Genomic DNA, 15439 nt, shown 5'->3' on the forward strand with positions numbered 1-15439 from the left:
TTTTGAAACATAATCTGGAGGATTTAGTAATATAATAATATTTTTTACAATTACTAAAATATCAGGGAAAAATCATAAAAGTTCGTCAGGAAAAACTAGGAAAAGTCAGGGAATTTGAATCTAAAAATTTTGTTAAGCATCTCCCGCTGTATTTCACCATAATAAAATGCGATCCATAGCCTAAATGGCAGGTAATTCATAGTCGCGGATTTGGGGTCAACGTAGGTTTTTATACTTTTGACCGTATAGCTATTTGAGCGCCTCTAGCGTAGGAGTGGGGAGTCCCTGTCAATGATGTCCCTTCGGGCAAGGTCCCTGGACCCATCCTTATTTCTTTTATTGGTCAATTCCATTGGGCTAGCAAAAGAGAGATTCAATTTCCCCTCATGGCCGACCCTTTAGGGAAATGTCTAAGGTGTTAAAGGGAAACGTTCCGGAGAGGAAGTCGATAAATGAGACCGGCAACCCTGGTTCCTGAAAAGCCAGTAAAAGCTTCACGAGAAGATGGTCGAAGGAAGGTTTCGTTTGGTTCTCTTTTCTTTTCATTCCATGCGGGTCAGGCGCGAAGATGAGTCCCAAAATCGTACGAAGGACTTCTGACATTGGTCGAGGATCTGTTTTTAGCCGCGTCATATGGTATGCTACATGAACTATTAGATTAACCCTGGCCTTTAGATGTACTCGTAGTAGTATCTATGTACCTCGTGCGCAATTTTTAAGGAGAGAGATGATGTGGTTTCTATTATATCCCAGCCTTTGGGTCATTTTGTTTTCTTTCGCAATTCAAAGGACACAAAATTCAGTAGAGCGAATAAAGCGCGTGTGTTGTCGGGTGCCTTTCATAGATAAACCAAGCCTTCTTCGTTCAAACTTTTTCATGATAGTTACTATTACTGGCAGTATTTCATTTTGAAAGATACCAGGTCTTCTTTCATAAGTTTATAAATTGTAAGTCTCCATTTAGAGAATTAGACCATTCGAGACGTTATACCGCTCCATCTGGGGAACGATACTTTAACATTTTCTAACGCATCTATAAGTATCTATGTATATATTTTTAGTAAATTGTTCGTTAGTTTCACCTAAAGACGAAAACCGCCACCAACGAGTAAATATTTCCGTAGAAAATTTTCCGTTCATCGGAAAACCAATATTTAAGAGCGCCGTGACTTGACCTGAAACTAAAAGGGGGGAATTCAAGCTCCCCCAATGAGAATACTCAATATATTTCTTTTGAACTATTGCAGCTTTGTGTATCGAAGACCCTGGACCGCGTTGAGAATCTCTAATCAGGGACGTGCTGGCTAATTTATAACATACCGTCCACGTTTGACCTGTCATGGGATGAATTTAGTTTATTCACACATGAATATCAAACGACGGTGTTCCATTGCATAAGAATTGACTGCGATGTGAAAATTATGGAGCGAGATGTTTCAAATTATCTATGAAACCTCAAACTAATTTGAATTCTAAAAGCATAACGGTTTGTTTCCTGGCTGTTTCACTATGCAAATTGGTCTTATAATTAGTAGAAGAATCTATGACAAATCACTTGATTATCCATTAATATATATATATATATATATAGAACATCATTCAGATATTTCCTATAGCTCTATTCATGAAGAATATTAAAATTAATTTTTTGTCCTGAAAAATCCTTATGAAATATCCTATTTTTCCTGTCAAAAATTCAAATTTTTGGTTGGGCTTCTTGTCTTCATATCTTCATGGTAATCATTGGGTGTCTCTGTTTTTTGGACGACGCGGGTGGCAGAGACGTTGAAGTGAAGTCTCTGCTTTTGGCTTGATTTTTTTGGTTGTTTTGGAGTGCTTGATATATGGTATAGTGTCTTTAGCACCGTCAAAAAAAGTCCGGGTCGTTTATATCACCATCGGACAAGTAAGCTTGCTTAGCGTGTCCTTTCAAGGATATATTTTTCTTAAAGGAAAAAACCAGGTTGTTATTTTACCTTTTTTTTTCTTCTTCAACCTGAGCATTATGATTATTTCAAATTGGAATCCATATACAATATCGAAGAAGATACAAACAATTAAGTTATCTAAAACGACCCTACGCCTTAGCCCTGTGAGATGTGAAACCCAAACCCTACTAGAGGAATCTGTGACGTGAAACTAGTGGTCCAATAAGAGTTGCATAGCCCTCTGACGTCATCTTCGTAAAGAAGTCTAAGGCGCAGGGTCCTGTAAGAAAACTTGATAGACCATTTCGATGTAACTTAGAGGGAAAGATACGGGGGTAAGACTCAGTCCTCCATGTCGCTTTTTGGCGCCTGCGCTGTAGTCTTTTTGTATCATAAGAGTGCGCAGAGGATGGCAATGTATCAACCCCCTTGTATGTCCTGATACCTAGTTATTGATATCAACCATTCAGTTTGGTTAAATGTGACTGTGATGATGTCAATATTCATTATTTTATACGCAGTTTCGAATAAACTAGGCTTATAATCTCTCTCTACAGTGAAATTTTCCTTTAAATAAGGAAACGTGCCAGTCGTCTACAGAGTAAATTCGAGTATCCGCGAAGATTTTTGACCCTTACTCAAAGGTCATTTTATTTCTGAAACCGTTGGTGTCTACCCCGAGACCACCGATAAACTTCCGTAGTGTTCGAGACCCATCACGTCTGTCAAATCATTCCCCCGAATTAACGATGTATTTGGACCCCGCGGGTCAGGAATGCGGCGTAGTTGCATACTAGGCAACCTCCCAATCGCTACACAAAACTGACTCTTGTACAATTTGTTGTCGAGGTCACGAACTAGCGCATGTCTTACAAACATAGCACCCCGCGAGGCATTTCGAATTCAACACTATTCGTCCATAACTTTTATAGTGTTATAATAAAATAATTTAAACCTGAAAACTTTAAATTCACTTAAAACCCAAAATCTTTACAAGAAATGATGTTTGAAACATATGATAGCGCTAGCAACCCCAAAAGCTATTAAGTCCGTGTATAGACATTTTCAAACCATTAAAATAAATATTAGTGAAATCGGTTGAAATGTAGGACGTTATTACGTAAAGAAGGTATTTTTACATTTTTGTCCGCCATTTTTCAATATGGCCGTGGATTGGAAAAAGCCCTCTTTCTGAGTATCTACAGCGGTTTATTAGACGTTTATTACCAGTCAGTTATAGTCAAGTATTCTACTTAAATAGAATTTTAAAAATAAAACATTTACGAACGATCCCCATAGTAATTTAAATATATATTATTGTACACTTATTATCATAGACTTATAATGATAAAGTTCAGTGTGAAAGAATGGCCTATCGGATTCAATAAAGAAGAGGGTGTTTGAACGAGCTCTTATAGGGTGTTTTAAAAAACACCCGGGTGTTGGATTACGTCTAAATTGATTTTATTTGCATATTATTTGCTTATCAGAGTGCTGCAACCTTTTTCAAAATACTCTTAAAGTCACTACTTTCATTCCTAAGCCGTTTAACATTATGTATTAACGCGCCTAAGCTTCTTGTATTGTTGTAAATCAAGGAGTGAAACGCTCATCTGCCGCCCATTCTCGTAAAATGTTACTTTTTTGAACGATCCTTTTGCCAGCCGAGTTTACCTAAAGGTTGGGTGCAACCTCTTGGCTAACGAAACGTCTTTCTGCCAGTAACGCTTGGGAGAATACGAAGCGTACCTCGTGGTCTAATTAAGTTTTAGAAATATGATTTTTTAAAGAGCATTGAAGTGAAAAGATGGATGTCACCTAAAGACAAAATCTGACTTTTAATAAACGCCCAGCTCAAACCGCTTAACATAGGAAGCTGAAGAGGAATTCAATATGCTGCCATCTTTTAAAATGACGACTCGAAAGTTAACATAAATATCTCGACGGACAAAAGTGTCCGCATGATTTCATCCTCTCTTTAAAGCATCTTTTAGAGGTGAGGGGGGGCGGACAACGTGTTTCTTATCAAAGCGCGTGGCATAACCCAATGGCTCGCGCTAAAGGCAGGAATGGGCAATGCAGGAAACTTATATTGCATAGCGCGAGGCATTTTGGGAAGAGGGGAGTTCCGAGCTCGTGATGTGAAATATATTGAAACAGAGCGAAGTTTAATACCACTTATATTGTTTTTTATAAGCGAAATTCCGCGCGTGCAAACATTGCAATCTTTCCCGCCAAAAAATAAGGGCGCGAGCAAACACTTTTTCATCTTCAGCGCCTTTTGCAGGCGCCATTTTCCATTAAGAAAGCTCACCCCCCCCCCTCATTCAACTTCCCTTCCCGAAGGAAACTTTTTGATAAGCCTCGTTTCTATGCTAATACGATAGACTTCTATGTATGGATATAACGCCAAACATCTATCCTTGCCTCTATTTACACTCCAAGTATAAAAAGACGGTCCCAAAAGAAACAAGATGGCCCCGGCCAGATTACACTTTTGCGCGCCCTCTAGTGAGTAGAATTATGACCCCGGCAAATTTAAAATTTTCCGGTTTTTTTCCCATCGTTTATAAAATAGCATTCCGATTATGAATAAAACCAATCTAGTAAGAATTTGGTTTACAGTTTAATTAAATAAGTAATTAACAAAATCTGTTCTGTGAGTGAACTGGAACCTGGGTTTGTTAATTTAAATATAAAATAATACTCCGATTATGAGAAAATCAATCTAGTATGATTTTGGTTTACAGTTTAATGAAATTAGTAACAAATTTCTGTCCAATGAACAAATTCTTGACTTTTTTCTTAATGCAAAAGTAGCATTTGTAGCATAATATATGACTGATGGCTAAAATTATTCAATGTTTGTACTATTATACCAATATACAACCATTGCCTAGAATTAGCCCCCAGTCATGTTGTCTGAAATTTGATACCAGAGAAAACAAATAGCCTGTCTAATGAGTAAGAATCATACATTAGTAGGTTTCTTTCTTTATCAAAATTGTTAGATTACTTTCTTACTAATTGAAATTAAATTGAAAAATTAGTAGTTGTACAGTTTGGAAATGCTTCCCTCGTTGGGGGGCCTTGATTCCCTTATTTACAAAAAGATTAATTTGCAGTGTTGGCTCTATTACAAGTATAATGTATTTTTGACCTCGTAGTTTTACTTACTTCAATCTCGAAACAGTGCTGATTTCTTAGTTTTATCTGGATTAATGTTGTTGTTGCAGCTTATATGGGGGGCCTCTTTTTCCTATTATCTGAAACGTAAATGGGTGTCTTTCTCAAGGATCCCAAGCCTTATATGGGTGTCTTTGCCAAGGGTCCCAAGCCTTATATGGGTGTCTTTGTCAAGGATCCCAAGCCTTATATGGGTGTCTCCCTCAAGGATCCCAAGCCTAATAGGGGTATCTTTTTCTGGGTTCTCAAGCCCACTGTTGATCTTGACAGTTGTAGGTAGCTCAATCTGGACATTGTAGATCAAGTAGTTCTATTTGGGCTACCATAGTACCGTTCAACTTGTAGCATATATGTGGACTTCATTTTGTAGGATCCTAAACCTAATATGGGTGTCTTTCTCAAGGATCCCAAGCCTTATATGGGTCTCTTACTCTAGGTTCCCAAGCCTAATAGGGGTATCTTTTTCTGGGATCCCAAGCCCACTGTTGATCTTGACAGTTGTAGGTAGCTCAATCTGGACATTGTAGATCAAGTACTTCGATTTGGGCTACCTTTCATCTTGTAGCATATATGTGGGCTTAATTTTTTAGGATCCTAAACCTAATATGGGTGTCTTTCTCGAGGATCCCAAGCCTTATTTGGGTTTCTTACTCTAGGTTCCCAAGCCCACCATTGACCTTGTAGTTGAAGTTTCATCTTGTTAATGTAGATCTTGAAGTTTCATCTTGTTACTGCAGATCTTGAAGTTTCAAGTAGCACTTGTAGATTCATCTGGAATTCTGTTAATTACTTAAAAAAATATGATTATAACATTAGATCATGTTTTATTGCGAGTGAGAGCATCTTTCTCTAGGGCGACAAGCCTAATTTGGGTTTCTTTAACTAGGATCCCAAGCCTAATATGGGTTTCTTTAACTAGGATTCCAAGCCTAATATGGTTTTCTTTAACTAGGTTCCCAAGCCTACCATTGACCTGTAGTTTCATCCAGACAACTGTTGACCTGTAGTTTCATCCAGACAACTGTTGATCTTGTAGCTTCATCGAGATCAATGTTGATCTTCTAGTTTCATCCGGAACAATGCTCATCATTGAAAATTTGAAAAATTGGTTTGAGAAGTCAGATGATGTCTTAGATTCTAGGTTATTTAAAATGTAAACATATTCCTTTATGATAAGAATAGTAACATTCTCGATAACTAGCGCTGAAAATGGTGGAAAATTTCTCATCGCCAAATGCTAAATCCAGTTGAGTACCACCATCAGTTGATTGCTTAAAGTTAAGACCTTGTAAAAGTTGAAACCCATTTAGGGCTCGGGGTTTTTTGGTCGATTTTTTCGAAAAATACGATTAACTACAAATAATCGAAAACTATTCAGAAGTTTATTCGTTTAAACAATTCAACAATTTTAGATGATATTTTTTGACATTGAATAATCTTAGTAAGATTTTAACCGACAAATGTATTCAATCGACAAAATTATTCGAAAAAAAGTGATGTAGAAAAAAGGGTCTTACTCTACATTCGGTTAAATTAAAAATATTTTCTATTATAAAATCCACATGCTTTGAAGTCTAACTTTTAGCGTAATATTTTGTAATTTAAGCTTTGTAAAAAATATCCAAATCATTTTTTTGGAGTAGACTTTCGTCTGGAATATTGCCACTAATATTTTTTATTAGAATTTAACATGTATACGTTTTTCTCCGTATCAGTTATTTATGATCAGATCGCCAAACTCAATTATTGTTACAATCTTTTCGATAAAACCCAATTCCAAAAAGCCCTAGTTATTACGTTAGTGGACTCTATAGCAAAATACTTTCCTCCAAGCGCCAAAAGTGTATATCTGTGATATTTTTGCCAGGGATCTCGCGATACCGCTTACCGTATGGTCGAAATGGCGATACAAGCAACAACTATTAATGTTTAACATCAGAAGGGGATAATAGATAATGCTAGCTTTAATTCTAAAATGGATGTCTTCGATTCTTGGTGCGAAACCCATCCATATTATCTCAACATAAACGCCCTAGACTCGAACAAAGAAGTTTTAGTGTAATATAAAAGGGTTAAGGTAAAAAGGGGAAGTGAAATAAAAAAATATTTGAGAATCACCAACATACCTATTTTCCTAGATATGCAATAATTTCTCTTTATTGATAAACAATTGCAGAAGTTAAAACAAAACACAGACAGACACGTCAGGCACAAAGCCTATCTCTCAGGAGAAGTAAAAATCCACTGGTTCCTACCGCCAACTATATTTCAGAAAGTCACACTCGAAACATATTTTGATCATTTACTTGAAAACGACTTCTCTATTCCGTTTTTATAAACTAACGATATCAATACTCGTCCTATATTAACTTTGGAGATAGTTTCGTGGTACAGTGGAGTAAAGACTCAGTATCTCGCTTTATAAAACTATTAAATGTATCCAGTCTTTCGACTTCATACCCAATCTTCGTTACTCGTCCTTTATAAACTTTGACTACAGATTTTTCAGTTAAGAGAGGTTTTTCTCAAATAATTTATTAAAATTATATGATATTAATTATTTTTATCTGAAGTTACTTATTATTCTTCTAGTTGTATCGTTTTAAGAGACGTTTTTCCTAGAGTATGCCTCTTTCGCGAGTGTCTGAAAGACCATAAAATGGTGTAGTTAGATTGTTGATGTCAGTTAATAGAATAGTGGTCAGTACAGTTTTTCAGATATCCGTCAACTGTGAATACGATTCGGAAATTGAGAACCCTTTTGTTCAGATTAGGAAACTGCGAACGCGATCCCCTGAGGTGTAACAACAGGCAGACAGACTAACAAACACACAGACAGATGAACACGTCGTGAACAGAACGTTCCAAAACAATCATCACTCGATGAAATAAAAAATCTAGCCTCTATATTGGCTTCATGTGACTCCAATATTGTTCGACAGTTGTCCACTGTCGGTTAGATATTACACCAATATGCGCTCGATATTAGTCCAATATCGGTTAGAAATTGTCCAATGAGGGTTTGATTGATGTGTGAATAAAATCTTGACCATTTCTGGGTAATAATCGATCCCTTAATAGATGATTCTGGATCCAATTTTGGAAGAGGCTTCAAATCTGGCTTTTCGTTCGACCCTCCCTTTTTGGACACTAGTTACGTTATCCAAAAATAGATTAAAAACTGTGCTGTCTCAGAGCCAGCCGTTTGGATCCATTTACATCCGATTTTGGACAATATTTTTTAACAGTGCACGTCTTAGGAAATAGTCAAGTGCTAATAGAGTAGTGATGAGGGTACTATTTTTCGCGTATGTGATTCGGTTTAGTTTGTTTTTATGTTCTCATGTTACCACACTTTGTGGTACACTTCTCTCGAAGAGAAGTATTATATACTTCTGATAGTATTGACAATCACAATGTTTTTATTGATAGTTCTTACCATTATCAGGTTTTTAAATACAATCATTTTTCAATGATTTAAACTTTGCGTTTTTTCGTTAATATATAGCTATAACAATTTAAAAAAGATCAAAGTTTATCGTAAAAAATAATAATGGCGGTTACTCGTCCAAATACTAATCGATAAAAGAAACCAAAACCACATTTGTATCAAGAAACGTATGGATCATAATTTTTTATTCGAAATCGAATAAAAGGTATCGCAAAAAAGGTTTTTGGACTAAAATTCTTCTGATTATGTTAAAAATTTTAGTTTTTCGGAAAAAATACTTACGATTAATAATTGCATCACTCTACCTTTTTCCGAAAAAAATCGAGACGAAATACTTTTATATAATCTTCGTTTTACAAATTTTGGTATGTGAATATATTTGAATAATAGTTAACCGATCCCCGAGCCCTAAACCCATTATCAGAGAAGAAATCGATTAGCTTCTTGGTTTCAAGAGATGATGTCTCAAGAAGGTTAATGTTGAAGTCACCAACAATGACGCTGGGAATATCTTCATCATAATATTCCGCCACGCATTTCCCAATACCATATATTATGTCGCGAATGTTGCAAGCTGGGGAAGAGTAAACTGCTAGTACAGAAAGGCGTAAATCATTTAACGATCCATCCAGCCACAAGCATTCAATATGAGAGGTTGTTGTTGGTTCGGAAGTGTACATACGAATTCTGGTGTGAGTTACAGTTTCTTTGATATAAGCTGATACTCCATATGGTTTTCGTCGAGACTGACGAGGAAGGCATATACCATTTAGCTCCGAAAATCCAGGAATTTTAAAATTGTCAGTTTCTTTGGCCCAGGTTTCCACAAGAAATATCATATCCGATTCCATTATCTTGAGATCCGAGGTTACATCTTGTAAATGACAGTTTAAAGACTGTACGTTATGCACATAAATAGACGTTTTTTGATCCAAAATAGGTAGCATCAACGGGCAATCTTTTCGAAGTCGCTCCATCTCTAAGGCAACAGAGTCTTTACTTTTAACCACTGGGTTAGGCGCCGTGAACTTTCCCACGATGAACAAACCGTTTGAAGTTTTGGCTCTACTACAAGCGACGTATAACTGAGGCCTTTTCATCTTTCGCTTTTGATTAAGATGAACAACTACTTCGGAATAGGTGTCTCCTTGGCTCTTGTGTACAGTAATAGCTTCGGCAATTACTAGAGGATACTGCTTTCTTGAAACGTAGATGTTTTTTTGTCCTGAACGTCTAGTGAAACTTCTGACAACCTTCTCAACAGGCGTCCATAATTCATTAATATTATTGGCTATCATTAATCCTTGAGACTGGGCTCTAGTCTCTTTTCCAGTCTTGTTATCGTTAAATTCAATCCAAACTCGAACGGGGACTTGTTCACCTTTTTGATTTTGACCATACTGTATTTTTCTTAACCTTCCAGTTGCACCATTTACTAGACCATCGGCGGTGTTCAAATTATTGGTGATCATGTACCTGATACCAACCATTAGGGTTAATTCTCTTGGTAAACCGCTGGTTTCTTGGGGTTTCAAGGTTTTTACGGCTTCAAGAATTCTTGTTTTGATTTCATTGCTAGCGTCACCCGTAGCCGAGTCAAATGCGACAGAGCATATCTTTTCAGCATTCCGTGAACATAACTTTGATTCATTGAACGCATTTACTTCATCATTTGTTGCAAACAAATGAAGGGCTTCCAGAGGTAGGGGCCTTGAAATAGATGTTTCCAGGCTTCTAAACAAGTCAACGTCGGCGGGTGTCATCTCTCCCATGGACATTCGATTTAAAGCCATAGCGAATATTTTGTCATCTTTCTGTCTCATAATTTCATCAAGCTCATACAACTTAAATTCCTCCCACAGTGGACTTCCAATTAGGGCCGCATATGGGTTGTTCTTTTCTTTTAAGGGCATAAATGTGTAATTATCCCCAACAGGGGGTAACTGGTTGAAGTCTCCCACGAGAACAACTGAAATACCACCAAAATGCTTTGGAGATCCGAAGATTTGTTGGGCTCTTACATTAATATAATTGAAGATTTTGGCTCCACACATAGATATTTCATCTATTATCAGAAGTTTCAGGCCTAAAAGTGAACATCTTTTTCTGTTCAAAGTGTCGTTGTCCAAAGGATTCATCTTGCCAGAAAATTGATTTGTTGGCAAGTTAAAGGCAGAGTGAAGAGTGACACCATCAATATTAAAAGCCGCTTTCCCGGTGAATGCCGTTCTTAGAACAGATAATCGTGATGGATCGGCACCGGGTTTATTCTTTTCATGCCTGGATACGGCTTCAAAAATGGCTTGAATCAAGAGACTTTTCCCAACACCAGCACCGCCTGTTATCAGAATCCTCAGAGGTTCTTCTTGAGATGTTTTGAAATGATTTAGTACGTAGCAGAAAATTTCTCGCTGCTTTAAATTTAGTTTTCGAAGCATGCTGTAATATTCTTCATTGTTGACAAGAGTAATTGTTGGAGTGAAGTCGGCAGCGCTAGACTGTTGAATATCAGAAGTTACGTCACAAACGGCTTCTTGAAGAGAGTTGACAAAAAATTCCGGGTCATCCAATGTGAAACTTCTATCACGCTCGTTTTGATGTTCAATCATAGGTTGAATATTTTGAACGTCATTTGAGTGTTGGTTTTCTCTTACTTCTTGAATCATTTGGTCCAGATCCAAGTCATCAACTTCACTTATAAATTCCCTTCTAGCTTCAGATATTTCCTGCTTATGGGCTTCATAAATTTCTTCTACGTTAGCTTCTAGCAATTCGGTTTCCTCACAACGCCAAGGTAAAAATAACATAATTTCCACTCGACAGTAGTTTTTGAGATCTTTCACCATACTGTACTTTTTGAATCTGATTACTTTAGCCTGCATCCTTTTCCTGACGTATCCTGAAGAATCTTTCAGCTCAAGAGACGTTTCCACATTAGTCGTTTCAATTTCTTGGTCTTCATCTTCGTTCAAATTTTGGGTTCTCCTATTGCGTTTGGTTCGGGAAAACTCATACCATGAGGCGAAAGCGGCTAGACTGAGATTTTCCAGTTCATCGGGCCTCACAATGTAGTGCTCGATGATTCCATCAGAAAAAACGTTAGTACTATCATCAGGCAATAATTCCAATTCAGATGGTCTTTTCAAAATGTGTACCCTTTCTTCAGGGGGTGAAGTGTTTATGAAAATATGAGCACGACTGCTCCGGCAAATTGGAATGGAAAGTAGTATGTAACAGCATTCTTGGGCGCTAATTTCTTCACAATGAATAAACTTATTAGCAATAACTTTTAATCTCTCTTTTATACCACTGCCTTTATTTTTCGCTTCCTTGATTGCCTCCCTCAAGAGCTGTGACATCCCCTTTTGGGCTTTGCCGATGTAGGAAACTATATACATGAGGCAGGCGTACGGGTCTAGGACGTATTGAAGATCCATATTAGCGTTCCATAACTCCAAAATCTTCTTGTTGTATGGATTAATTCTTATTTCCTGCGGCGACCTTTTCAGAAGGACAGTGAGCCTTCTAATTGGATAAGTTATAGCTGCAATATATTGCTCTTCCGTTATGTTCAGCGTTTCCAAAAATTCTTCAAATGTTTCCGGTGCAGTTTCGACTTTCAAATTCTCGATAGCATTTCGCACCAATTTGCTTAAGGCTTCAACCTCTTCAACGTTTTCGTTTTCATCACGCTTAGAAGGGTCGTAAATAAGGGTTCTTCCCATTGGCGGAAAAGGTATGCCAAAACGACACAATGACTGTCCACTATCGTTCTTCTTACGACAGGTTTTGGAATGCTTGTGAGTTTGCAGCTTGACCAAGTTGTTCCATTTTTCACTTCCATCCCCTTTCGAGCAGGTAATGTTGGAATCAATGAATATGATAACCTCTTCTAGATTGGAGTTATCGGTTCTCAATTGTGGGGCGTTTTTATTCCATAGTAGAATATGGGCGTGTGGTGATCCCCTCATTTGGAACTCTATTCTAATGTAGTAATCATCAATGATTCCAATCGGTGACTCCTTGCTTCGCAGAAACTTGAAAAATTCTCTCAAACGATAATCAAAATATCGGCTGCAGGTGACAGGGTCCTCGTTGATAAGCTTAGCTCTCTCCATAAATCCCAAGGTTTTTACATATTCTTTCGCAGTTTCTCGAGGGTGCCCGGCAATGACGCACAAGGACCCCAAAAGCTCTTCCCATTTCGTCTCAGCGGCACTCAGCGTGAGGAACCACGTAGGATTACCAAGTTGGCGAACCATAGCCAGAAGATCTTTCTCACGCTGTTGTAAATAGCCAGGGGAAGATCTGACGCTTTCCAAAACTTTGTAACCATCATCGTGTTTCACCAAAGAATCCAAACTTCCAGGCGCTGTTAATGCTCCCGCTGTGTATGCTTGGCCAGCCTTGGACTTGGTTTTTCTCATGCAAATATTAGTAGCGCTCCGTAGTTTTGACGATACTAATTTAACATAGGAATAAAATATTTTTGGAATACTAGAGGCACAACGCCTATCGCTGCATCTGAACTCCCATTTTATTTGCTGTGTGTACGTTGCCTTAGGTGGTAGCTTCAAAGCTTGGCCAGCGTAAATACTCGGGAAAGAAAGGTATTCGGAGTCCTCATCATAAAGAATTGATTGTGGTGTCTGCCCTTCTCCAGGAGCGTAAGCAATACTCTCAATCTGGGGCGTAATTAGATCTTCAGATGAAAGCAAAAGGGTATCACTGTTGCCATTGTTCAATGCTGTTTCTTCATCAATTTCGTCCCATTCCTGGTCGCTGTCAGGTGCTTGTTGAGGTTCTACAGCAAAATTACTTGGTTGATCTGTACCAACAGGGGGCGTGTGCTCTACTTCAGTTGGCATATCTTCCTCATTCGATACGAAATTTACACTATTAGATTCGCTGAACTCCAAAGCCACTTCATCTGGAACTGTAACTTCATGTTTCAAATACAAAGGAGTTGTTATTAGAATCTTTAAAGCATCCAGTATTTTTCTGGGACGAACTGTTTCAAACATATAGTGGTGTTGATATTCCTTCTTCCTCATGAGTTTAATTTGAATAACTTGAGTGTCAGTGGGGCCTCTGGGCAGAATTGAAACAGAAGAGTCGATTGAAACTGGTACATTTACGACATTACCGCGAATGCCTCTTTGCTGATCAACTCCTAGTTTTCTTATTTGCATAAACGGTAATCGCGGAGAAATCATTCTACATTCAAGTTCTGTAAGATCTTTCAACTCCATGGGCAAATCAGGAAAAAAATAGCCGTTTTCTCTGGAGAGTGGTGGTACTTTCCTTCTATAAACGTAGCTGTGGCAAGAACCACACAACAAAATATGTGACGGAAGCACTCTCTCATGTACTCCTTCAACTGACAAGTATTTCACCGACTCTGTTTTTTTAACAGAAGTACGGAAAAATAGTCCAGAACAGCATTCGCATTTATAATCTGGACCATATGATATATTTTGCAGATAGGCGTTTTCGAAATATTGTGAGTGTTGTCTCCTAACGGTTCTCCTAGCATACTCTGTCATAAGCTCGAATTCAGCATAATTTTCATCAAGTCTTCTAATCTGCCTTGTAGCGTTGTCCCTCTGCATTTCAGCTTCTCTATAGTTGGGATCTTGACGCCGATCAATTCTTGACAAAATATCTCTCTGGTTTTCGGCTTCACGGTACACAGAATTTTCACGCCTAATTTGCCTTGTAGAATTATCTCTCTGGATTTCCGCCTTAGCATAATCCATATTTCCTCTTCTTTTCTTCCTAGAAAGATTATCCGTTTCTAACTCAGATTGAGCATAATTAGAATCTGCTCGCTTTTGTCTCCGTTTCAAAAGATAATTTTGCATGTTATTAGTTTTCTGATCCACAACTGAAGCTAAAGGATGCTGACCAGCTGATGGGTCCTGACAAGTAAAGCCCACACTAGTTGATGGGTCCTGCTGAGTTAAAGAACTCTGACTAGTCGATGGGTCCGGCAGAGTTGAAGAACTCTGACTAGTCGATGGGTCCGGCAGAGTTGAAGAACTCTGACTAGTTGATGGGTCCGGCAGAGTTGAAGAACTCTGACTAGTTGATGGGTCCGGCAGAGTTGAAGAACTCTGACTAGTCGATGGGTCCGGCAGAGTTGAAGAACTTTGACTAGTTGATGGGTTCTGCAGAGTTGAAGAACTTTGACTAGTTGATGGGTTCTGCAGAGTTAAAGAGCTTTCACTGGTAGAAGGGCCCTGACTAGTAGGAGATTCTAACACCAACTGCCTCTCTAGCTTCTTTTTTGCCGCATATCTCTCTCGTCTTTGATTTTTTTCTCTTTCTCTGAATTCTGGATTCAAACGTAGCCTTCTCATCTTTTCCGCTGCTGTTTCTTTCACATTAGATGCCATTTCTGAACTCTCTCGTATTTGTATAACAGCCGAGTAAAACGGCACAAGGTCAATTTTGATTTCACACCGTTGAAAATGTCCTAACTTAGTTCATAACTTGTTCGATATCCTGAAAACAATCTTGGTTTACGCGTAAATAGGCCTAACAAATAATAAAATATGACAATGATAGAAAACAAAACTACCCGTTGAAATAAATACTTACTTGAAATTAATTCTGAAAATAAACTATAATTAGTGGTAAATTAATAGGCCTAATAAAAAATGAGAACTATGGTAACAAAATTCAAAACAAATACTTATTTCGAACAATAAGTTTTCAATTAGCATTCACAAAAAGCAGAAGAAATCTTCCACAGCCGTTAAACACAGAGTTCGCAAGAGAACCAGAGTAAAGGAAATTCAAAGCAGTGATGCCAGGTGGGACAAATGAAATTTCCCTTTCTAACCCTTAAAATTTCCCTTTTTGGACCAAA

General features: G+C 37.9%; 2 protein-coding genes and 1 long non-coding RNA gene across 3 annotated transcripts in view; 1 reads left to right on the forward strand and 2 right to left on the reverse strand.

The window, feature by feature from the left end:
- Positions 1 to 15439, forward strand: part of LOC149673978 (metalloprotease TIKI1-like) — a 75845-nt gene that overhangs the window by 13719 nt on the left and 46687 nt on the right. The window lies entirely within an intron of this gene.
- Positions 4536 to 6378, reverse strand: LOC149673979 (uncharacterized). The gene is made up of 3 exons (XR_016367030.1): positions 5106 to 6378; positions 4953 to 5026; positions 4536 to 4885 (listed from the first exon to the last, which is right to left on the reverse strand). It is a non-coding gene; the product is annotated as an uncharacterized LOC149673979 (long non-coding RNA).
- Positions 6475 to 14963, reverse strand: LOC149673980 (uncharacterized). The gene is made up of 2 exons (XM_089839806.1): positions 7241 to 14963; positions 6475 to 7146 (listed from the first exon to the last, which is right to left on the reverse strand). Exon 1 carries the CDS (start codon positions 14961 to 14963, stop codon positions 8919 to 8921), a length of 6045 nt encoding a protein of 2014 aa, XP_089695932.1. The 3' UTR covers positions 6475 to 7146; positions 7241 to 8918.

This window comes from Phalangium opilio, unplaced genomic scaffold (assembly GCF_054372755.1).
Source record: "Phalangium opilio isolate 3A_F unplaced genomic scaffold, DU_Popi_V2 ptg000048l_1, whole genome shotgun sequence".
In the NCBI taxonomy this organism is placed as follows: Eukaryota; Metazoa; Arthropoda; class Arachnida; order Opiliones; family Phalangiidae; genus Phalangium; species Phalangium opilio.